Source organism: Cyclopterus lumpus, chromosome 23 (genome assembly GCF_009769545.1).
Source record: "Cyclopterus lumpus isolate fCycLum1 chromosome 23, fCycLum1.pri, whole genome shotgun sequence".
Lineage (NCBI taxonomy): Eukaryota > Metazoa > Chordata > Actinopteri > Perciformes > Cyclopteridae > Cyclopterus > Cyclopterus lumpus.
The window spans coordinates 10,250,505-10,275,762 of record NC_046988.1 but is presented as its reverse complement, the minus strand read 5'-3'; the positions used below and the strand labels follow the sequence as shown (position 1 = coordinate 10,275,762).

At 45.2% G+C, this 25,258-nt stretch overlaps 1 protein-coding gene across 1 annotated transcript in view; it reads left to right on the top strand.

Moving 5' to 3' along the window:
• foxp2 (forkhead box P2) overlaps positions 1–25,258 on the top strand; it is a 90,534-nt gene that overhangs the window by 32,054 nt on the left and 33,222 nt on the right. Inside the window, exons 3-4 of the mRNA XM_034526833.1 lie at positions 352–538; positions 18,167–18,256. Of these exons, the coding sequence (XP_034382724.1) occupies positions 362–538; positions 18,167–18,256 (267 nt within the window). The 5' untranslated portion in view covers positions 352–361. The remainder of the gene's footprint in view (positions 1–351; positions 539–18,166; positions 18,257–25,258) is intronic.

Below are 25,258 nucleotides of genomic sequence, written 5' to 3'. Positions count from 1 at the left end.
ATGATGACAAAAATAATAAAACTTTTTTTTTCTTCTTAAATCCAGATGCTTAGATGTATGCCCACATTTATATGGATAAAAAACATTTGCCACATTACCCCTCCCATTTTAAATAGAACCAGGACGTGCATCTCTTTGTATTGCTTCATTTACACAATGAATGCATAATTGCTCCTCCTGAACCCCCCCCCCCCTCCCCCCCCCTCTTCTCTTTTCTCCCTCCCTCTTCTTTAAATGCTTTAATTTGCAGTGGGGGACTGAGGGCTTGATAATGGAAGCGTAAAAAAAAAGGAAAAAAGGGGGGAATTGTAACTAGAAGAGCCCTAACCGGTGCCTCTTAATCACTTCTAGGTTTTAAATCATGATGATGCAGGAGTCGGCCAGAGAGACAATAAGCAACAGTTCAATGAGTCAAAATGGAATGAGCACCCTAAGCAGCAGCCAATTAGAGGCTGGCAGTAGAGATGGGAGATCAAGCGCTGGTGACATGAGCAGCGAAGTAAGCACAGTCGAGCTGCTGCATCTGCAACAACAGCAGGTAAGTTGTGTTTCTCCCCCGTCTCGTCTCTCTGCCGTTCTCTGTCTCTCTCTCTCTCTCTCTCTCACTCTGCTTTCCCCTCGCTCTCACACTCTTCTCTGCTCAGGCAGCGCTGGGCTTTTCTACATAGACACAATGAAATATTTTGTTGTGTTTTTTCATGTTTGTTTTTAGGGGAAAAAAAAAACATTGTTTACTTACTCGGCTGTTTGTGTTGTTGGTAAATTTTCACGTTGGTTTGTTTCGCTGTCAGCATGTTTTGCCTGAAGCTTTTGCCTGTGGAGTGATGACAATGTTTTGCAGTGACTGTTTTTAGTTGGTTGTGTATCTTTTGCTTTGGCATTTTTAGTCGTATTTATAGAGAGCATGTTGCAGCAACCATGTTGGAGTTAGTGTGTGTGTGTGTGTGTGTGTGTGTGTGTGTGTGTGTGTGTGTGTGTGTGTGTGTGTGCGTGTGTGTCGGTGAGAAGAAGCAGGAGATAGACAGAGAAAGGGAAAGAATGTGTTCGTTGGAGCATCGTACGGACCCGTTTGAGTCGTGTGAGTGTGTGTGTGTGTGTGTGTGTGTCATGGCAGCGCTGTATCCACCAGAGGGCCTCCTAACTCGGCACTAGTTGGAGGCTCACACACACACATACAGACACTCTATCCACAGACCCACCAGCGGCAGAGAAACCTTTGACCGGGACACTTTTAAAAAGACCTATTTGCATGCAGTTCCCACAACTAGAAAGTCATTTTGATTTTCTTTTAAACCTCACTGTGAGATTATTAATTCTCTGACTGACTCGCTAGTATTATTCTCTTCTGTTGGATATTCATGGTATCGGCAAATATGTGATGCTCTGTTTTCAATCTCTTTATCTCTCTCTTTAAAAATGTTTTTATATCCATGTTTTATTGTACCGGCTCTATTCTTCTCCATCCGAGCAAGTTGAGGGTGAATGAACTGCAGGGGGGTGTTAGAGTTGGTGGTGGTGGAGGTGGAGGAGGGTGGAGGGAGTTGTGAAAGTCAGTCGCCAGCAGAGTAGAGGAGTCAAGTGTCTCTCGTGTCTTTTCACGGTGAATGATGGCTTTGACAGTTCGCCAAAAGAGCAGTGGGAGATGAGGTCAGAGGGCCATGCTTTAGGGTGGATGGGGGACAACACCGCGGGTTTGTAATGATGCGCGCTTGTCCTTTTCGTTTGATGGGTATTTGAATGCGTCCGTGCGTGTGTGTGTGTGTGTGTGTGTGTGTGTGTAAATTTGGAGGCAGCTGAAAGCCTGTGGTCAGTGTGGTGGTCGGGGGGGGGGGCAATATAATAGACGGCGGCGTGTTTCTGTGCGTGTCTGCATCTGTGTGTGCGCACAGGGGAGGTATTTGGTGTGGCAAAATGAAGCATGTCCCGCAGGCAACCCCCGACTCGCCACCTCTTCCATTCCCCCCTCCCCCCCCCCCCATTCCAACTCAACACCCATCCTCCATCCACAGCGCAACCCCAGCGGTCCTGCTGGTGGCTGCGGCGGCATCACAGTACTGTGGCCTTGGCCCCCCATTTATCTCCACTCATTCTTCCTGTACACACTCACCTGATTGGGGTCAATTCTCCCCCTCTCAGTCATCACTCTTTTACATTTGAAGGTGTTGGGACGAGGACTGCTTTCTATCTGTGTTGATACTCTCTGCAGATAGAGAGGGTGAAATAGAAAGAGATAGAGAGCCGGATAACAAGATGATGTTCAACTGTTGTACCATAGGACTTTAAAGCGTTACATTGCACTAGAAAATAGAGTTACATTGTCCTGTAAAAATAATTGTTTGCATTGTTCGAGATTATATTTTAATATTTTGTCCTTTTCAATTGAAATGCTGTAAAATAAAATAAGTGTAAATAATTGTATTTACACATTTGGAGATCTAACATGATTATGGGTATTGGCATAAGCAGAGAAAAGTGTATGTGCGCATGTAAAATGTTAACTCAACAAAGCTGTGTCGTTAAAAAAATAAAATAAAAATGAACCGGGCCACAGCAATGAGAGAGAAAAGCGACGTCAGCATAAAGTGTCCAGTTAAGTCTGAGATGGACGTATCGTAGTGGTGGGGGGGGTTGGGGGGCAGTCGTATGACAGTGTGAGCCTTGTAAAGAGGCCGGCCCGACCTACAGACGGACACATTGAAATGAGCAGTCCAGCTAACAGGTCTCTGGAGGCTTTTTAAAACAGGGGCCCTGTGCTGTTAACTTCACACACACTTCCTGTGGCGTGCTCACACTGCATCTCTTTGGAGAGAGAGAGAGAGTGAGTGAGTGAGTGAGAGAGTGCAGTCCAACAAAATATGGAGTTCTTTTATGCATTTGTCCGCACAGAGCTGTGCTATTTTGCAGTTGTTAGTGTGCTCATCTGAAGATGGTGATGCTGGCAGGTGTGTGTGTGTATAAGTGAACAAGTGTGTGTGTGTGTGTGTGTGTATGAAGCGTGCATTTGTGTGGTCGTATATATTCATGCGTCCATCCATCCTTGCACTTTTCTTGTCCTTTTTTTTTATTTTTTCACCTGTGTGCAGCTAAAAAATTCCAGTCCACATCTGCTCTGAGTCCATTTTGAAGGGAGGCTGTTGGGTGTAATTTTCCATCCGTATTTGGGATGACATTGAGTGGTCCAGTGGGTATAAAAGCTCCAGTCTCTCATCACGCTGCTGGGGGGATGATTAATAATAAGCACTGATGAATTCTCCACTGTCCCTGTGGGTTGTGCCATTACCTAGCTGCTCCAAAATACCACCTGCAGCTATAATTAGAAAAGCAGCATCTTAAGGTCTCGTCGCCTCCGATTCGGCCAACATGCGTATAGGACACAGATCAAGACTGAAGTCACAGGAGCAATCTTTCCATATTCAAATATTGATACTTTTTTCCTCAAATCAAATAGAGCATTTATTTTATTGCAAATCCTGTACATACAATCTGAAATATTGTGTATACAGGTCATCGTGCTCAACGTTAAAAAAAGAAGCCACACACTCTGTTATCCATGTATCTGCATGATAACCGTTGTGTCACAATTGAATTTCCAGCCCCTAATTTCTGCCAGGGTTTCATCACCCCATTCCCAAGGTTGTCTAAATAGACCTAATTTGATTTGAGATCACAGATTAGATACCAACTGTATCTGATTGCAATTTGCCAGCTGCAGATATGTATCAGAGCAAATGATGAATGTTGCTCAGCCCTAATTACTATGCTAAAATGATCACTATGAAAGAAGAAAAAAAAAATGAAGCGCAAAAAAAAGGAAAATTGTGCTGAGCACACATTACCCATCAATTTATCATTGGCCGTGGTATCTAGTAGTTTTATGTTTTAATATTATATGCTGCTATGTATGTACACGAGAGCTATGCATTGATCTTTGGATCTATACCATAATGTCCCATAATGAGGCTGTTAGTTGATTACAGTGGTCTGTAGACTTAATCCTGCCAGGGTTATCAGTGGGATTGATGAGCCGATAGTCAGGACCACTGCCCCCTCTAAATGGGCTCACTACTGTAGTGCATTGATATTCAGAGCAAGATGGAGGCTCTGGCTTATCTTCTGTGGCCCGGTCAGGGGCTTTAACCAAAGACCCCTTCTTCTGTCTACTACAACCTGCTCCTCATCCAGATCACCGACTCATTAAACTAAGACATGATGAGAAAAAGGCCGCTTTACAGAATTGGAATCTTTAGTTATTATTTCTTTGCTTTTGGCCAAAAATGCACTTTACACAAGATGGTTGCAGAGGCCGACATGTCGGTAAACGGGTTAGGTTTGCATTGCGGCGTTTTTCCTGAGGCACATGATGCAGCAAAATGCAAACCATTCGCCCCCATTTAAATGACTGCAGCATTTTGACATAAATTACAATAAGTGCGCAGAGGTGCCATCTTACTTCCAGGCTACCCCCTGTCGCTATACGAGAGCTAGGCAGTGGTCCAACTTGAGAGTGACAGCAATTAACCTGCCTTCCTCGTTGTTTAGCTGGAGGAAATAGAGGGGATGAGAAATATGACAGCGAGTGATGGGTAATATTTAGGGTTTAGGGGTAAATTAAATTCTCCCCAAAATGAAAGCCATTAGGGAGAAAGTTACCCCGCAGACAAAGGACAAAATGACTGTCTGTGTGTGTGTGTGTGTGTGTGTGTGTAGGTAGGTGTGTGTGCACGCTCACACACGTGAGCTCACCTCCCTCTTTTAACAACCCGACTTTGTTGTTAAGTGTCGTTAAAGGCTTAAGATACTGACACCCAATGTTCACCCATCACCCCTCACAAGCAAACCTCAAGCATCTCTCTCTCTCTCTCTCCGTGCCCTTTACCTGCCTCCCTGTTTTTCTCTCTCCGTAACATATTTGAGACGCACTCAAACACACACACACGCACACACACACACGATGCACACACACACACACACACACACACCCCTAAAATGCAAATCTGGGCTTTGCCCTTGAGCATAATTTAAAGGCCTAATCACCCAGACTGTCCCTTTTGGATGGAAAGGGGAAGGAGGGAGGGAGGATGGTGTCTCTCATTTGCACACTTACACAAAGAAGCTCATTAGGTTTATCTTTCAGGCCGGAGATTGCCCCACTCAACTGTGTAAATAAGACACTGGCCTTGGCCTGATGCATCAATCACCTCTCCGGACAGGAGACAGACCTCCGCTGAAATATGAACGATTTCATAAAGGAGCCTTTTGTTAACCGTCATCATCTGTGGGAAGATAAGGGCTTTCTGTAAAGGCTAGAGGAGCGTTAGGAAGCAGCATGTACTGTATGTCTTTTAAAAATTATTTCCCTCTTTCAGTGAAAAGACAGCTCTTCCCTTGCAATCCTTGTGTCTGACTTATTTACAATGAAAGCCATCCTTCTTTTTATTTCCAGCCTGTGTATCGGCAGACAGTCCCTACAGAATAGTACATACAGGCCTGTGATATATAGGCCTGTAGTTCCCCCCTCTGCGATGACACTAAAGATATAAGGTGTGAATGACAGAAGAGCTACTGTTTGCCCACCCTTCCCCAGACAAAACACAGTATTATTCTATTATCTGTATAGACGCCACTTCTTCCTCCGCCTCTCCCTCTGTCTCCCCTTTACTCCCTTTTTTTTCTCTCCTCCGTCTCATTCTTCAGCTCCTCGAAACCCGGGCTGTCCATCTATGTTTAAGACACATTACATGTGGCCTCCTGGAATTTACAGTGGCGCTCTCCCAGTAACTCCATTTCGCACCCGAGTCCCCTGAGAGCATGGCGAAATGTCAAGCTACAGGGCTTGAAAGGGAGGCGAGGAGAAAGGGACCAAGGGGGAGAGAGAGAGATAGAGAGAGCAATAGAGGAATAAGGAAGAGAGGATGAGAGAGATAGACAGAGTGAAATGTGCCGGACATAAATACTTATGGCTATTTTATGCTCAAGCAGTCGGGAGCTGTGGAGGAGGCAGTGTGGTCTACAAGTCGAGGGTCAGCACCTTTTAGAAAATACACGCTACCTGTCGTGTGTGTGTGTGTGAGTGAGAGAGAGTTTGTGTGTGTGTGGTTACAGGCTATCAGATCAATGCCACAGAGGTCACTTGCTGTGGTAAGTTTTCTTTTTTTTTCATCCCAATGCCATAAAATTTGTAGTAAAACAGAAAGTGCATGTAGATAAACATTTTCATAGATTCCAATGATAAATAAATGTAATGGAAGCCAGTTGACATCATTCAATCTGGATTAGGTCTTCTTTTTCTTCTTCTTTTCCTTTTTTCCCCCGTGTAGCGCATTAGCCCAGTGATAAATGAACTGGGTCAGGGTTAACCATCTCGGTATAAATAAGAGGCAACCATTCAGAAGCACACACTGTGGCCAATAGTCCTGCAGTCTCAAGCCAACCTCATGCAGGCCAGGATCAATGGCCACTTCACAACTCATTTCCTTTTACGCCTCCCTAACTGCCCCCCCCCCGCTCCAGCTCTGGGAAATAAATGGCACTGGATCTATAAGTCCACTCAGACAAACACATATGGAGGCATGCATACACACTCGTACAAACACACACCTGCACATACCCGGAGCGGACACAGAGCGATTGCTCCAGCTCAATACTCGGCGCGATAATTAATTTGCGAGCTGCCTCGGTGGTGAATGGCGCATCATCTTTCTTGGCCTCACAATCGAGAACAGGCATTCTGTCATTGTTTGTTGCCACTCCCCTGTTGTTGGCTTAAACAGAGTGCCCGTCGTTAATACGGCGGGGTGGAGTGTTACTGTCACCCACAGCCTGAAAATACACGTGTAAATGGCTCTGTTTTTCCTCTAATGTGGAGTTAACAGGGGGGGGGGGGGGGGGGGGGTTGGGGGGGGGGGGGTAGAGAAAACATGTATGGAGGGGGCTGCTTTCAGATGCATGCAAGGTAACTCATTGCTGTCTGCTTTTTTTTTTCTGTAAATGGTTCCTTCCCCCCCCCCCCCCCCAAAAAAAAAGGCAAGTGGCTTATAGTCATTTGATAGGCCGCGACACCACTATCCATTTAACAGAGCTTAAAAATCCTACATATGCATATGCCGGGCGGTCTTAAGCTGACAACCAAAAGACAGGATTTGCTAGAAGGCAGCTTTGGAGTGTTGTGAATTTAACAAGCATGTCTAGTATTACAGTTCCTCTCCGCTTTAGCCATGAATAGTAACAAATCAGACTCTGAAACGCATTCCCGATGGTTTGTTGTGTGTACACCCCCTCCTCCCCTTCGCCAACTAATATTAAAATCTGGTTTAAGAAGATGACTAGCGAAAGGTAGTGGCATCTTTAATGTCACCTGTGCTCTCTTCCTCTAATGCGCCCGGAATCTCCACTAACAGATTCCAGGTATCATCCATTTATTTCTTCTTCTTTTTTCTTCTCCCCGCTTGTTAACACTCTCTGTTGCTCCGATTACCTTCATCCCTGACCCATTTTTGAATATATAAATGGCTCGATCCTCCTCCCCAAGTTGTTTGTAGTTGTAACGCTTACCAGGCTGCAATGGGGGGGGGGATGCTTTTTGACGCATCGCCTCAAAACACTGTATAACGTATGTAAGAGAGCCAGCCGGGCTCTCAGCCCCTCTCCTCTTCACAGCTTTTCATACAAATGCAGTAAATAAGCTCAGGCCGTGGGGAATTGAAGGCTCCAAACAGGCGAACTGACTGACATGTCACTTAGCGCTGGCTTTGGCTCTCTTCACTCCAGGCTTTAGAGCTGAGGCTGCTGGCTTTTATTGTGTATCAGCCAAGGTCAGGCCCTCACTTTGCTGTCATCTGGATCGTTTTCAACTTTTGTTACAATGTCAGACACACTATTCACTGTATATATATTTATATATCTTTTATATATACATTTTTAAATGTGGGGTAATAGAGCAAGCAGTTTGGCATATATAAAATCTAAAAATATGGTCAAATCTGGATTTATGAAAAACAAAATCAAGCCCTTTTGGGAGAGTAAGCTGAACATTTTGTTTGGGGGCAGATGCAGAGGATAAGATGTACTCCAGCCCGAGGTTAATGATGGAAGTCACTCCAGGACTCCTTTGCAGCAGAGATAGACGGGCCCGCCGCTCTCCGGCCGGTGGTCCCGCTCAAGCGGCCTGCCATTCCTCATCAGGGCATAACCACTGCTTATTTACCCACACTGTGGGACTTAACTGGCACCAACTGATCAGTGATAGCACTGGAAAGCTGCTTGTTCCACCCCGATAGAAGCGACGCCCATGAGCATATGCAGAGCATGCTTTGTGGGCTAGGCGCAGCACTTCAAGCTTGACTAGACACTAAGCTGATATTGGTTTCACGCTTGAGCCCATGGTGCAAAATCTTCCAATTGAAACCCCGAGATTTGATTGTTTCTGCGTATGCATTTATCAGAAGTTTACATGATAAATATACATTAGCCTGGTGGCTTGGCCATGCGTGGTATTGTTTCAGCGATACTATTTTTTTTTTCACGCATTCCTTTCCACCTGTTTGGACTTCATCATCCAATTCGGTGTGAACCTGATAATCATAATTTGCACAAAAACTTCAAATGGTTTGACGGGAGTTTTTGGTCATCATTAGACTTTCCCGGGCTTTTATGTCAGAGAGAGGGGAAAAAAACGTCCCTGAAATTCAAATTCCCTGAAAATGGCATGTTTTTCTTTTCACTTTCAACATATTCTTTGTGTTAGTGGAGTGCCAACTAATTCTCTGATTTTAGAAGTTGAAGTCCCTGCAATATGTGTAAAACAAACCCCCACCCCCCTCTTGGCATAGCCCAAACTTAATTGTGTAATGCCTTGACTGCAGTCCTAAATGATATGTCATTTATCTTTCATACAAATTTCAACCAGAGGTTTTATTTTCTTAATAACCACAGTAATTGTTCTGTCCTTGTACGGAGTGCCGTGAAGGGAGTGATCATGCTTTTGGCACATTTATCAAGGCCCAAGGGAAGAAAAAAAAAAAGAAATGCTTGAAAAGAGGCCCTTTCTCCTCACATAGACAAACTAAGTGTGCGACAGAGTGATACATATTCTTGTTAGGAGAAATTACATCTACTAACTTGAGCTACTTCAGCATGAAATTGAAAAAGAAGCATTTCTTGTGAATTTCCATTCTTGATTCAATGAAAGATGTAGATTAGCCCTTTGGAACAGGGTGGGGAGCAAGAATGAAACTAAAGAAGTATGACTGTGCTCGCGCCTGCTTGCTCTTAGAAGCGTGATATAGGATGCTGTTGGAAAAGGCTTTGTTTATGGAAGTAAAGCTCAGTCAGGCTGGTGGGAGATTAAAGAAAAAAAATGTTTAACATCTCTCTCTCCCCCCTTCTCTCTCTCTCTCTCTCTCTCTCTCTCTCTGTCTCTGTTTGTGTGTACGCGGTATACATTTATGTATTCACACAAAAACCTTTTTGCATTTTTTCTGTTTTCTATCACTGGGACTCTCCAAGCCTCTCTCTTGTGATAGCTACCCTCTCGCCTTCTCTTTCTCTCAGAAACACACACACACACACACACACACACACACACACACACACACACACACACAAACACAGCGTCTAGCAGCCTGTTCTGGTGAGGGTGGTGGTGGTGGGGTGGAACACTGATTGATAGACGCTGGGTGTCAGAGAGGAAGGCAGATAACCATATCTTCTACAGCTCACTTAAAGGTCAAACACACATCGCTGTAATTGGAATATTCACAAGACAACCACCAAGGTACCATGCAGGGTGGAGGGAAGAAAGGGAGGAGGAGCAGCTCAGGAAAAGATAGGTGTTACATAAGCAAAGCGACTGAGAGAGGAGAAGGGGGAGTGAGCGTGAGCCACCCGTCGGCCCCTCCACAGGCAGATGTAGTGGCTATTTATTGAGATGATCTTTCGGGGGAAGTGCAGCGCTCATTGAAAGGTACGCCACCCGTCAATGGGGAGCAATTCTCATTGCGGTGACTTAGGGCTGATGGCAAGACAGAGCAGCCGCATACACTTGTTTAAACTGTGTAATGGCCATTATGTAAAGCCATAAACAGTTGTGTGACTGTTAATGGCTATCTATAAGCTTAAAATAATTGTCTGAAGAAGGAACGTATCGGAGAATGTCCTATTTGCAGAATACGTTTGGTTAAGTGTGTGTCACACACAGCTGCGGGAGAGATCAAGCTGTCGCTATGCAGCGGGTGAGGTGAGGTCGTTTTACAGCTAAGGTCAGGGTGCTCTCTCATCGACCCCAGAACAACAGAGTAACAATTAGACTCAGCACTTAACCTGAGCTCGGCTAAGACGAGACAGACAGACACTCATACTATTGACCCGCAACAGCAGAGCCCCCAAGACGGGATCTGATGGACACACGCGCACAAAGCAGGCACACGGGGCTCGGCTTGTGTGGATTTTAAATTACATCAGCCCCCTTTTTTCTTTTCTTTTTTTTTTAGTCAATCTTGGTTGGTATAAATATAGATGACAGTGAAGCTCGGTAGCTTTCCTGTTTTCCTTAATCATTGTTTTGTGTTGCCCTGTAGGCTTTGAGTGTATATGTGATTCATCAGTGGTTTAATGGAGGGTAAACACACTTAAATGCAGTTTACCTAGCCAGGACGCAGCAATCTTTTATTTACCACTATGGGCCCCGGTCTTTATGTTTTGTGCGCGTATGCACACATTTGTGTCAGCACATTCATCTTTTCTACCGCCTCTATTGGTATTGGCATTCTGCACAAAACAAGCTCTTCCGCGGCTTGTTGTCTGGTGCCACTGTCAGATTGCTCGTCGCCTCTGGCCATGTTTTTGGAGTGGGAGCCTCTTAATAAGGCCTTGTCAACAAACGCAGACACGAGCTCTATGAAAAACAACTTAATTCTGTGTCTGATCCGCTGGCAAGAATGGGGAGAAAGCCCTAATTTACAGCTGTGTTTTTTTTATTGTGTCACACTGTCATATTCCCAGTACGCTGTTGCAGCATGTTACTCCATAATATCACAATGTTCACTTACACTTACAATGTGTGAGTGTAAAGCTATTAAGTGTACTATGTATTTATAAGCAGCTATATGTCTAAGCAATTGAGGTCTTCTTCTCATCCCACAATTGCAGTTTTTCCGCTTGGCTCAGCCCCTTTTCCAAATGAACTACGACTGGCCCGAATGCAACATTTCATATCAGGTATTCATCCCGCTGTCTGACCTCCACTCGCCTGGAACTGTGAAAAAGAGAGGGATCATAATCACCTGAAGGGGAAATCAAGCGCTTCAGGCGAGAGAAAAAGTGTGTTAGAGAGAGAGAATGTGTGTATTTGTGTTTTTTGTGTGTGTGTGTGTGTGTGGGGGTGGGGGGGCTGCACAGTAGAATACTCATACCTCATGCCAAAGAGAACACTTGACCACACACACACACACACTGCCCACCTCAAACAAACACACACACACACCTCCCTTCTTCCACCCACACAAATACCTTCTCTCTGTCTCTTTTTTATAGTATTTTGTTGGTAGCTCTCAGTCGTCGGGCTCTAAAGGCATCAGTAGATAAAGAGCGTTGCTGAGGGAACCGTCACCTTATCTAAAGGTAGCGATATACAGCACAAGTCAGAGTGAAGACTTTGCTCCAGCCAGCAGCAGAGACGGGGCAATGGGAGCGGTGTGGGGTAACATGAATTGAAGTAATGAGGCATGGAGGAGATGGGCTGAGACAATGGACAGAAAAATGGCTGAAGAACAGAACCAGTTCTGACATCTGTATGACTAATAGGCCGATAAGCAAGCATTCAGTATTTTAAGCCACGACACATATGTCAGATTATTTTGGAAATAAGTATTGTCAGGTCTTTCTAACCTGATTTAAAAAATTGGCAAAATGATTTTTGTGTGCATGTGCGTGTATGTTTCTTTGATTTTTAAGTAGCTGTAAACAATTACTCTCCCTTGCTTAAACAGATAGAATATTGTGTTTGCACAGAACACTGTGTTGTTATTGCTGGAGCGGCCTCCCGACGTCTCAGCAGACGCATACATATATCGGCACATATGCACATATATTCAACTCCCTCTCACAGACTTAAACACACACTTTATCCGTGATAGGCAAAAGAGACCCGTGTTTTGTTTACGTATATGGGCAAAATGTAATGCGAGGTTACACAATGGAGCTCGACATCCCCAAGCCCCTCCCACCGCCGCCGACACCACTTTTCTCTCTCCGACGCCAGCTTTCTTCCTGGGGTAGGAGCGAGCAAATTCATCTCGTCAATCCTCCCGGGAGGGTGTAGCTATGCAGCTCTGTTTACTGTGGCAGAAAGTTAATATAAATTTTCATCAGTGGGGGAAGTTTACACATATGATTCTATTTGTCCTTCATTATTAGCACCTGAGTCTGAGGCTGGGTAGGCATAATTGTCTACAGACACAGGCCAAATAGATGCAAGGGAAAGGCAAATAAGCACACCCCAAAATAATTTGATGCTTGTGTGTTACAATCCTCCACCCAAGGAATTCTTAATCTAGAGAATCAATAAACAAGGGGTGAGAGACGTGGGAGAGAGGGGTAAGAGAGACAGAAGGATGAGAGGAAGAAATGAATAATGTGATATGAGCTATGAGGAGGCGGAGGGAGGTGGAGAGAGAAAGAAGTCGAGTTGAATTGAAAGTGCAGTGAAGAGGTGGAAAGGGAGTTGAAGAGAGCAAGCAATCAATACGTAAGGTTTTCTTCCCAAACACCTATTATCCACTTTAGAACACACACAAAAAAAGAGCCCACAACAGCAAATGAACACAAGACATATTTTCATTTTCGGAAGAACTGCTTTATATGTAGAGTCAGTGGAAGCTGAAGTAGCTGAAAACACTGAGATAGAGGTATCAGCGTGGGACACAGGAGCCCATTGTTCTGCTGGATAGCTTTTACCTCCATCCTGAGGCCCGAGCAGATTCTCCATGGACCTCTCCCTCCCTCGTCCACTGCAGACTGTTGATTTATTGAGTCATACATTAAAATGCTCATTACTCCTACATACTTTCCGGATTCCCCTTTTCTCCCTTCATTCTTTCTCTCTGGTTTCTGTCCTTCGTTCTATTTTCTCATGAGAGCACCGTCTGAGATATCACACATAGGTTTTCTGTTGGGGGAACTGCATTCTGGGGGGCTCACGTGCTGCTTTGCGAGCAGTTATTGGAGCCGGACAACGTAAAGTTGAGTCATAGGAGAGGGGGGAGGCTGGGTGAAGCTGACCCGTGGCTGATTTTGATATTTTCATATACTTGTCAGTCAAGTAAATGCACCCTTTTTTAAAGCAAAAAATATTTCTTTGATAGGCACTTCCACATTAGCTTCAGCGTTCAGCAATTCCCTTTGCTTTTAAATCTTCTCTCAGTCCCTTTCCGAGTACTCAACCCAGCTGAAGTGACCAGGTGTGTATTGTCTGTGTGGGTTTGTGGAGGAGATAGAGGAGTCTGGAGCCATTGTCGAGGCCCCGGTGCGTCATCACCAGTTCTGACCTTTTATAAAAGGATCGGAGTCCCTCTTCTCCTGTGGTCGAGTTTCTTAAGATAAAGGGGATTAATGGCAACCCTAGAGCCTGATGCACATATACCTGATTTATAAGAAACATAATAATCTAGGGAGTGTTAATTTGAGTTTTCAAAGATCCTCACAGATTTTAGCTCTGATAGACGCACACTGTGTTGCCAGTGCGATTGAACTCCTGTGTCAGGGCAGTCTTTGTCATCTCAGCGCCATCCAGCTGCGTCCATTCTGCTATGTACGTGAAGCCAGTTTAGGGTTCCTCTGCTGTTCCCACGACGTTCCCTGGTCGCACATTGCTTGTTTTCACAAACTCGGTGCCCCACTTTTGCATGGGGCAACTTATCCTTCTCCCCTTCTCTTCTCATTTGTCTATTCCTCTCCAACCAGCCCTCCAAAATCCGTATCCATCCATCCATCTGCCCTGAATCCACTCATATAAGAAGATAGGGTGTAAATATTTTGGTGTGGAGTGTCAGCGCGTATCTCCCCCGCCAGCGGGCCAGCAGCCTCAGTACAATCAGCCATGTTTGTTTGTTCAGCTTAAACTGTTTGTGCCTTGTTTTCCGTGGCATGCGACTCCCTCCAGCTTGAATAAAGTGTCACACTTTTTCCGTTCCCCCTCTTTCCCCGTCTGTGTTTCCTGGAAGCGAAGACAGATAAGCCTGCTGATGTGTGTGTGTGTGTGTGTGTGTGGGAGTTGTCAAAGCTGTTAGCATGACTGGAGTTGTTCTGGCCTACAGCCTGGTGTTGAAGAGCAGCCCTTTACTCCCCAGAACAAACACATACACATACACACACACAACAAAACATCTGCTCTGCACACCAGTAAGACTGTGTTACCCCGACGCAACCCATTACTCGGAGGCCACCGTGTTGTGAAGACACACCTGTTGAGGGCAGCTTTATTTCACACCAGTGTCATCAGTGCAATATGGGCTATATCTCCTCATAACAACGGCTCCCAATGTGACCTACGCCACGAGGCGATCCGCGCTGTCCAAGCACAATGTCACAGCCCCTCGGTAACATCCAATTCCAATGTCATGGCCGCCTCTCGTGCATGCTCCAGGTGGATTTGAAAGAGTGACATCCCTGGATGGATGGCTTATTTCTTGCACGCATCCCCCCCCCCCACACTCCCACTCCCACCCGCCATGTGTGCAAATAAGCAATCTGGAGATTTGTAATGGTTTGGCCCAGTATTGCAGGGCTTGCTAATGTATTTCATGCTTGTTTAAGATCTTTGCATGCTCCTTACAAAGGTGCATTGTGAAAGGTGTTCCTTATTACCCTGCTCTGTATAAAGTCTAAACACTGGGGCTGGGAGACTGGGGGATAGTGGGAAGGAGGGATGAATGGATGGCTGATATGTGTGTTTTCCCCCTCTCTGTCAGTCTCTTCTCACTCTGTCCCTTTCTCCCTCTCCAGTGATCTCTGCATGCCTATTAATGTAGCAGAGGAATGCCTGTGTAAACATTCTTGTTTCTCAGTCCGTTTCGCATAATAGTTGCCTGTATCGCCTTTCTCCTGACCTCACTATCTGAAACCAATTACACCAGATCCATTTGGGCTGAATCTTATTTTCATAAGGATCCCCGTGTCCCCGCGGTCTTGGTCGCTCTGTGTGTTATTTTCCCTCTTATTTTTCTTTTTTTTTCTTTCCTCTTTTCCAACCTCAGTGATGGATATCAACATCAAATATGCCTCTGAGTGCCTTGTTATTTATATAGCGGGGCCTGGCTCTCTTTCTCTTTCTCTCTCTCTCTCTCTCAGTCTGGCTTGCTCTCTCATTCTGAAGAATGTGTCACATTGTGCTGTTTATACAATGTGCGCATTAATAGACCGAGGTTGCAATTTTTTCTTGCATAGCAACGCAGGTTAAATAGGCGGTGCGCCTGCACTGTGTTTTTGTGTCCCGCTCCGGCAGCTCTTCAGCAAACTTTTGATGACTTTCCTTGGCATGTTGTGCTTTTTGTGTGCTTTGAGATGAGCTCCAGCTTTGCCATCTCTGTGGAGTGGAAAGTGGGTGGCACAAATTGGTGCTTTTTACTGTAATGGCTGAATACTCGGAGCCAGTGTAAGTGAGCGGACAGGACTTTTTATTTATTTTTTTATTTTCTCTCTCTCTCTCTCTCCCTCTTACCTTCCACACCGTCACAGATTCTTTGAAAAATGGCTAACCCCACTTCCACCGAGGAAGTGACAGGTAGTTTCAGGCCTGACGAGCCACTCTGGAAAAGTTAGGCCGGTGTTGATATGGTCTTTGTTATGTTTGGAGAAGTACTCTTTATGCAGTCTGAGCAGACTTCTTTTCTAATAAGCCGCTTGTAGTTGATCTCTTTGCTTCACCCCTGTGTGTCACCTCTCATATCCGCACCTCCCTCGATATTTACCCGGCATGGATATTGGAAGTGCAGTTAAAAACATCTCTTTCTTTGTACTCCTGACCGTGTGTAATATATCGCATGGCTCTCTTGACTTTGGATATAACATAGCGAGTCGTTATTGATTCACACATGGACAAACATTTCCTCCTGACAGCTACCTTGGTCTGCGCTCATAGAGCAGCCCGCTGTGCGCAAGGACTCAATAAAGCTTATAATTACTTTGATTCACCAATCATGGGAGATTAATTAGGCCCCGTGTTTTAATTAGCGAAGCGATTGGCTGCTTTCAAGGAATTTGTTTTGTCTTTTTCCTCCAGTGAAAGGAAGCCAAATGTCGAGCATTGTTTGACTCTCCGTCCATTTTGAAACAGTACACACACAACCAAGCGCCATGCGGCTGCGGCGTGCCCGTCTGCTGCAGGTGTTGTGTGTGTGTGTGTGTGTGTGTGCTGAAGAAAAGCCTTGGCTCAGCTTACAGATGTCACATTACTCCCACACACACACACACACACACACACACACACACACACACACACATTAACCGGTGGCGACTAGGCTCCTCTTACCAAGGAGACAGATCAATGCAGTTAGGACCCAGTGCCAGTGTAATGTGTTTGTTTACTTTAGTTCAGAAAGCCTGGCTCCTCCTGAGCGCCCAGACAGACTGACAGACCCCCCCTCGCCCCGCCCCACTCCCCTGCACCACCACCACCACCTCGTCAAGCATCCCCCTCCCCAGCTCTGTCTTTTCATAATTGATCAGGAGGTGGCTGCGTTCCCTGAGGGGTTAAGACATGGCAACTTTTTTTCTCCTCCTCCTCCTTATTTTTTTTTCTCTCTCTCTCTCTCCCCCCGTCTTCTCGTCTTGTTTGCTCAGGATCTCAATGTACTAGTTCAAACATTGTTCCCACCAGCTGGCAGGGCTGCGCCATATGCACGCCCTGTCAAGGCAGCTGTTGTCATGGATACTGGCAAGCACCAGAAAATAAAATGAGCACCCCTTTTTTCTGAGGAAGTGTCACTCTCCATCTGAGTTTTTATTTATTTATTTATTATTTTTTTTGCTTTCCCTCACTCGTCCCCTTCTTTTTTCATCAAAAAAAAAGAGGAAACACCTGTGAAGTTGTTGTGTTGTGTTGTGTGCGTGTGTGTGTTTCTCCTCTCCCACTTGATGCTCGTGGGCCTGAAGAATACAAGGCGTACGGCTGTGTGGAGCAGCAGCAGCAGCAGTAGTAGCAGCTGTGCACAATGTTCTTTTCTGCCAGACTCTTTCATCCATCTGCTCTTGAAGAATCGTAGTGAAGCTGCTAGCCCAGCTGCCGTCGTACCTGTGAAGCCGGAGCTCGCTCCTCGCGCACATTCAGCACACACAACCAGGCGGGAGGGGATCTTAAATCCCATCAAACCCCAGAGAAATAAATTACGCCACATCCCAGCCTCTCTGATCCGTATCATCTCCATGTCTGGCAAACACATCAAATGGTGTTGATGACAAATTTTACAATTTACAAATGTGAATTTTAGAAATTTTCTTTCCCCCCCCCTCCGTGTGTAAACAGCTGTGAGCTAATTCCATCAGACAGCGAAAGGTCTCTCTTTCTTTCTCTATGTACCTGCCCCATGTTTCTATCCGTCTATCACCCATCCCTTGCTCATGAGCATCCTTAATGCATAGTGTGAAACCTGGGCTGCTAGTTAATTCACTCTAAATCTGATGTTGATTTTGTCAACTTTAATTACAGCTCCCAGGGACACTTCACATGGCGCTGCCTATACTTCAAATTGATATTATGAATATGCAAATGTGGTGGTAATTTGCCGAGAGAAGTGGGTATTTCAGTTGAGCACACACTAGACAGGTCAATTCTACTGACGCTCAGTCTTTTTTCTTCTTCTTTTTTTTTTGTTCAACCCCCCCCCCCCCCCGCCCCCCATCCACCTTCTTCTTGATCACAGCTCTGTGAATTGTTTCTAAAACGTATCTCCAGCGTTGTGTGAACCACGTCGGAATGTGTTGCGCAAAATAGCAGGTGACATTTGACCGGTTTTCACTCAGAGATGACTGTTTTGTCTCTGAAAATGTGAATTATCTCCGCTGTCGGACCCAGGAAATCTAATAGTTTATTTAGTCTTTTCATCCCCTCCTCCCCATCTTTCTTTCTCCCTCTTTTTTCACACTGTCTTTTGTCTTTGTGTTCTTTTCTTCCCAGGCCCTACAAGCAGCGAGGCAATTACTCTTGCAGCAACCAGGCAGTGGCCTGAAATCTCCAAAGAGCCGGGACAAGCAGCGTCCACTGCAGGTAAAGCAGCTCCCCGTCTAATCTCTTAAGTCCATCCATAATACATGCTCCTCCGAAAAGAAGATTTCCTCTGTTCCACAAGTGTGTTTGATTTGCCGACGCAATCCTCGGACCTGCCATTTGAATCCTAAAGCTGGACAAGCCAGTCCCCAGGAAGCTAAGCGTCGCATAGATACAAGAAAAACACAACGCACAGGCGGATCTCAGAGAGCCACGTATACAGTGAGGCCTCCATCAAACTGGACAATAATTAATACGCAAAGCAGAGTGTGTAGGATGACACCTGATTTGATCTGTATGCTTTTCTACAACAGATCCTCCGCACAAGATCCAGTGGTTAGTTATTATTTAAAAGACACGTCAGCCTGACTAGTGGGTTACACAGACAGCTAATTGTAACTTCCTGTCAGCGTCACTCTTCACAACTAATTTGCCTTATTGATTCATAGAGCTGTCTATTTCTGTTGTCAGTGATTTGGAAAAGGTCACACGTGTACACGTATGCACACAATCTCACACGCGAGTTGCACACCTACACCACAATATACACATTAACACATCCTCTTTCCACCTGGTGTTAAGATTTTCTCACACTAGCGAGTCTTTTTTCATTGTGCTCGTTTTAAGTCAACAAGACAATTAGTTGCTTTCCCCCGCTTCGAATGATGTCAGGCCCCTTTGACATTTGCTCCTATGTTTTTATTTTTAGGATATATATATATATTTTTTAATTTAGTTTATTTGTAGCCGTTTCAAATTGAAGTGTGGGAGTTTGTGCCCTCCACTTGGCTAATAAGTACTATCAAGGAGCAATGGTTTAACTCATTAGGGGCTCTGTGCATTTCATTAATGTCAGGGAAATTGGCGTTAACCTCACTCATTGATATTCTCACAGAGTCTAACAATGGCGACACCTTCAATTGGAGTCACACCTCTGTGTACCTAATTACGTAGTGGCGAAGAGATAAGGTTGGCAAAGACTCGGTCATGCTTTCGCAATTTAAATAATTCCACTCAACCCCATCAATAGTGTTCATATTACTGGTATATTCACACATAAATGGCATCAGAATTCGAAATGTGTTTATTTATTTGTGTGTATATTTCCTATTCGTTTAGCTGTGAGGGGGAAAAAATAATTCCTAATTGAACAAAAGCTCTCTGTAGCTTATTGCCGGGGTCCATTGCACTTCTTCTATTTGAGGTTCTGTATGCCAGAGTGAATTGATTCAAACAAATGGGATCCTGATCTACAAATGCCTGCATAGTACATAGTACAATATATACATGGCAGGAGGAACAATATTGGTTGAGTGCAGTGTGGGTGCATGATAACCGTCCGCCCATGTCCAAGCCCCTGCCTCTAATAACACCAGCAGATGGTAAATATTGAATATTTACATTTGCTTACTCCATCCTTGCCTCACGTTGGCGATATGAATCAATATGAATCAGAGGGCCTTGCCGATCGGCCCGTCCTCAGCCCCCAACTAATCCATCTGTTGATCCAGCCTTTATTAACATCCTCACCTCTTTGTCCCAAAAAGTCTCCATGCAGAGCGCCGAAGGAGAGGCACTGCTGACTCCCTTCAGCGATGCACACTAGCAAACAGGGCGCAGTGCATTCTGGCCCAAGATCATTTTTACAGTGGGAATATGCGGCGGTGTGCCCTTGAATCCATTCATTTCAAATGACATTTTAGCCTTAATACTCCATTGTGCAAATATCAGTGTGACGCAGAAAAAACTCAGACTTGATTAAAAAAGCCTTGTTTTGCTATTCTTATTTTTCTATTGCTTCCCTCCTGTCAATAACCAGTTGTCTAGAGGGAATTTACACAATAAAGCTGTATTATTTACCTGGATTATGAAGCCACAATGGGTGCTGTAGTGCAATAGTGTATTAGAGTCACGACTTGATAAGAGTGAATAGCAATCAAGCTGCATGTTTTCCACCAGAGGAATCGGGCGCATTGATCCCCTTGTATGATTAGCAAAGTAGAAAGTGGGAAAGGGATTAATATTACCATGACATCCTGCTTATGGTAGAGATACTAATAAATCCTCTGCCAGTCTTTTTTTCTTCTTGTTCGCCGATCTTTGGTATTTAAGAGCGGGAAATGATCCATAGATCATGGCATGTAAATTATTTAGTACACAAGCATCTAAGTGCCTCGGCTTGCAGTTTTAATTACGCGTATTAGCGGCTAAAGGCTCTCGCCTGACTAATTCTATCTGCTCGCTCATCGCTGCTTCTCAGGAGTTGATGATGCGGAGGCAGGCAGCTCTGGCATGCATACACACACACACATAAAAACAGTCCCACAAACACGCACACAAGCTGCTTCTCCACATTTGCGTAATGTGACAGGTCTATTATTACACAGTAAGCCCATGGGAGCACTCAATAAACACCTATTTCTCCCTGTAAATCCCCATGCCTCCGCCATGCTGCTTACACGGCTCTCCCAAGGCACACAACACCTTCTCGTCTCTGCTCATCTCTGTGGCAATATCCCCCCTCTGAAAGGCATTTATACACTGACATTTGGAATACAAATAAAGAAATGCGGACAAGGAGAGGCGGGGAGGATTACCGTGGCCTATGAATCTGACAGTTGTTTTCGCTCGCGCACATAATGCATCGACGCATGGCCCGCACTCGAAACACACGGGCACAATGCAACTTCAAATGTCTCCATTGCCAGCAGTGACTTTGTGCAACACTTGTTTGTTCGCGGCTCAGGACGGGACATGATTTAAAGCGGCTTAGCGCCGTGTTTGGAGGAATTGCTCCAGATTAATAAGAATATCCAACAAAATAAACTGCAGCCGTGCAAAAACTCGACTGACTATCTCACCACATCTGTTCTTAACATGTCACCCCGAGGCTCCCATTGTTAGGGGCCAAATATAAAACAGCTAGAATGACCCCCCCCCAACCTCCCTGACAGTGTGAAGGTACCCCATGACCCCTCCTCCCCGTAGTTAACATCCAATTCAAAAAACCTGCGACCGCTGCTTGTCCCCCATTCACACTATCAAGCTGTGAATACCTTTTTACAAGACTAATAACCTCGGCCCCATCTGTGCTCTGCTCTAACTACGAATGTTTAAATGTGTTATACTTAAGGTTTTTACAGTTTGTGTAGGGTTGGGGACAGATGTTGGTTTAGCCCTGTTTCCTGTGATTTGGCAGCTTCCTGCCCAGGCCAGTCAGATTGGCCGTGGGCACTGGGCCATCCGAGGAAGTGTCACACTTTTAAAGGTCAGGTCCCCGCGTTCTCACCACTGAGCGAATATCACCTCGATGGCAGAACTCATCTGCTTATTGGCTTTCATCCGGAACACACACAGATGCACGGGGAAAAGGGCTGCGACGCTAGGCTTGAGTATAGGTTAGCTGACTCCAACGTGCGTGGCTAAAGGATTGTAGTTCACATTTACATTTATGAATATATCTTTCCACTTCATCCCCTCTGGTTGGATCTGAAAAAAAGAGAGAGAAATTATCACTGCGGAAGGTAAAAAAAAAAAAAAGAGAGAGGGGGAAAATAATATGTTATTCATGAGGAAAACTTCTGTTGACTCTGAGAGAAAGAGAGAAGAAAAAAAAACGTCAGCACATTTGAAGTCAAACACCCTTGGTTACTGCTTTTGTAACCAGAAAACAAGATTATATATATTTTTTCTCTCCCTCCCCACCTTTTTTTTTTTCTTCTTCCTGCATTTACAACACCTACAGGACAAGATTGCTAAATTGCGAGGACAGAGCAGGTTCATCATTGTGATGCAAAATAAGTTGAAATGCAAACCCCAAGGCGAGGTAGAGTTTGGGGGATCAAGAGAAAGTGAGAGGGAGGGAAGGATAAAAAAAAAAAAGAAAAAAAAGTAGCTCAGACCTTTGATGTAGCAGCAACAAATTTACCTTGTGACAGAAGATACATGGGTGCAATAAACGAGTTATACCAGCCCTTACACATGCAATCAGATGATTCCGGCCAGGGTGTTAATTGGATCCTAACCGGCAGATCTGATACGCCTGGGCCCCGGTGGTGAGGGGGAAAGCCTTTCCAAGTGATGAACTATAATTCACTGAGCTGCTTGAAGCACTTGTAATTTACTGTGTGTCACTGATGAAGAGGCTGATCCAGTGGAGGCCATATTACCTGCAACATCAGAAGGAAGTGTCTCCCCCCTCCCCCTTCCTCTTGCTCTCACTTGTGCTCTCTTTCTCTCTCTCACACTTTCTTTCCATTTCAGCACACTCCTCTCCTCTCTGCACTTTCTTTTATAATTTTCTCCCCCCTCTATCTGTCGCTCCCATTTCCTCTTGAAAGATGTGCACCTGCAGGGAGGAATCAGTCGGGAGTGAATTGTGCCAGTTTAATGATAACGGTGGAACAATTTGTACTGATAATGACACAAACAATGTGCACAAGCGATGTCACACAGCTACAATGTTGTACACTACATTCGGGGGGCTTAATCAATGACTATCTGCATGTAGAGATAAATCAATATGGAAATTGCGCTAAGCCTGTCCCAATCTCCTCAGGCTTTTTTTATTCGAGGCTTTTGCATGATGGGCCTTTATGTTATGATAAATTGCACTTCCCATGCACTGCTGCCAAACCGCGATGGAAATTGATTTGGGAAAACATTCCGTAATCTACTTAGCTTCAGTCCTGACAATCTAGAGTATCGATCTCCCTAAACTGAAGACACCGATGTGATTTTTACACAGCAAACACGCGGTGCACTTCTTGCAGACCACACACTTGAACTTCACAGCGAGGCACCCGCCAGGCGAGCTGCCCTCTAGCTGTGGTGGTCCTCGAAGGGAGAGTCCCAGCTATCAATAATCGCGTGGCCGTATTTGGCAGTAATTGGCTCTTAAATGAGCAGTGTCAGCTGAAAGGGAGTTGAGAGGTCAGAAGTCCACAAGCTACGAGGGGAGTCTGAGTTTGGGCCCCCTGGGATGCTCAGGAGATTGAGATGAAATAGGGAGGGGGGGGGGGGGGGGGGGGGGGGGGGCTTACTCCCTTTTTCTCTTGATTTCTTTCTCGCTCTTCCTGTGTGTGAAAGGAAGCTTGTGGTTTAATTAGCTGTGAGTCTCCCTGCCAAGGATCCACAGTAATTACCGACTAGGACCCTTCCATTTCTCATTGCCGTTATCTTTAGCAGTGTCTGTAGAGCGGCTCAGTCCCTTGTCCAGTGCTATACAGGAGCAACCCCTGTCGTTGATAACCGCCACGCATTCATTGCTCCCGCCATGTTTATGGCCGACATCTAATCACCAGTCGTCCGTGTCTCCCCCCCCCCCCCCCCCCCTGCTTATTACTGCTAAGTGAATTGTACAGAAGGAAATCAAATAAGAGGAATTCCTCTCTGCCGGGCTTTAATTGTTTAAGTTTGAACTCTGGAACACCACTTATCTCCTGCTTTAGGTAATTTTACTCATAAAAACGAAGATAAAATGCCACACGGTGGAGTGGGTGGAATTTCTGGAAGTGTATTTGTCCACGAGTCCAGATAGTAAGAGGCAGAAGGCATGTGGAGTTGTGGTGTTTTCTATTTAATGGCTGAATGCCCAGTTAGATCAAACATAACGAGAGACTCGGGTGCCAGCTTTGCCTGGAAGAGATACCTGAGCTCTCCGTGGAAGAGCTTGACCTTTAGCGAGGCATTGGACAGGCTGGTTATAGCCTGCGGGTGTGACAAGAGTGGTGTAATGATCTGCTTGTTCTGGTGAGGGCCCCACCAGTGTTTTCACATCAGGAGCCAATTTAAAGGTCCTTTGTTTTGCTCCCCGACTTTGAGGGCAAACCACATGGCTTCAAAGTTTATGTCAATACCGCTCATCGTTCTCTTTAAGGCAAGGGCACATACACACATGAGGTTTAGAATGGTAAACACAGTATAGAAAATGTGTTTTTTCTTCGTCACAAATGTTAGCAAAGAAGGGGTTACATTTGAATGACTACCCCTTTCAGCACCTCCTCTGTTATTAAGTCGCCCAGTGGCCACATCAGCTGCAGCTAATTTCAAACGATTTAAATAAATTCCATATATTATAATAATTCCAATATGTATTTTGTTGTGCTAGAGTTGGAAATATAGCCTTTTGGATTACAGTGCAACAGAGGCGCAGCCCAACTGGGTATCATGGTCGCTCTCCTATAAGGGAGTCTTCTCACGGCGCGCGGATGTTTACGCCACTGCCATCGTCTGGTAAATGCTCATTAATTTTATCCCTTCGTGGCAAAATCATTTCTGGGAGAGGCAATTCAGCCGCCTGTTCCTTTCAATTCACCGCTCACGTCAATCAAGCCCTCGTGCAGCATCCTGCAAAATGGAGGTGTTATATTCCTGCAATTATCATGTCATATACTCGAAAATGTAAATGAACGTGTGTGTAAAATTAAATTTATGGGTTGTCAGTGAAGAATAAGAACCAGGAGAGCAATTACTTATCTGCTTTCATCTTGGAGCCTCCGATATGTCAAGCAGAAAAGTATGCAGTTAAACGCTGGAATTAGCATTGTGCTGCACTTCACAATGGACGTGGGCCAGTGCCTTTTCCCCCCTCTATTTCGTCCTCCTGCCTTTTCTCCCCTCTTTCTTCCTCCTGCCTTTTCCTCCCCTCTCTTTCTTCTTCCTACTGTCTTTTCCTCCCCTCTCTTTCTTCCTCCTGCCTTTTCCTCTCCTCTCTTTCTTCTTCCTCCTGCCTTTTCCTCCCCTCTCTTTCTTCCTCCTGCCTTTTCCTCTCCTCTCTTTCTTCCTCCTGCCTTTTCCTCCCCTCTCTTTCTTCTTCCTCCTGCCTTTTCCTCCCCTCTCTTTCTTCCTCCTGCCTTTTCTCTCCTCTCCTCTCTTTCTTCCTCCTGCCTTTTCCTCCCCTCTCTTTCTTCCTCCTGCCTTTTCTCTCCTCTCCTCTCTTTCTTCCTCCTGCCTTTTCCTCCCCTCTCTTTCTTCTTCCTCCTGCCTTTTCTCCCCTCTTTT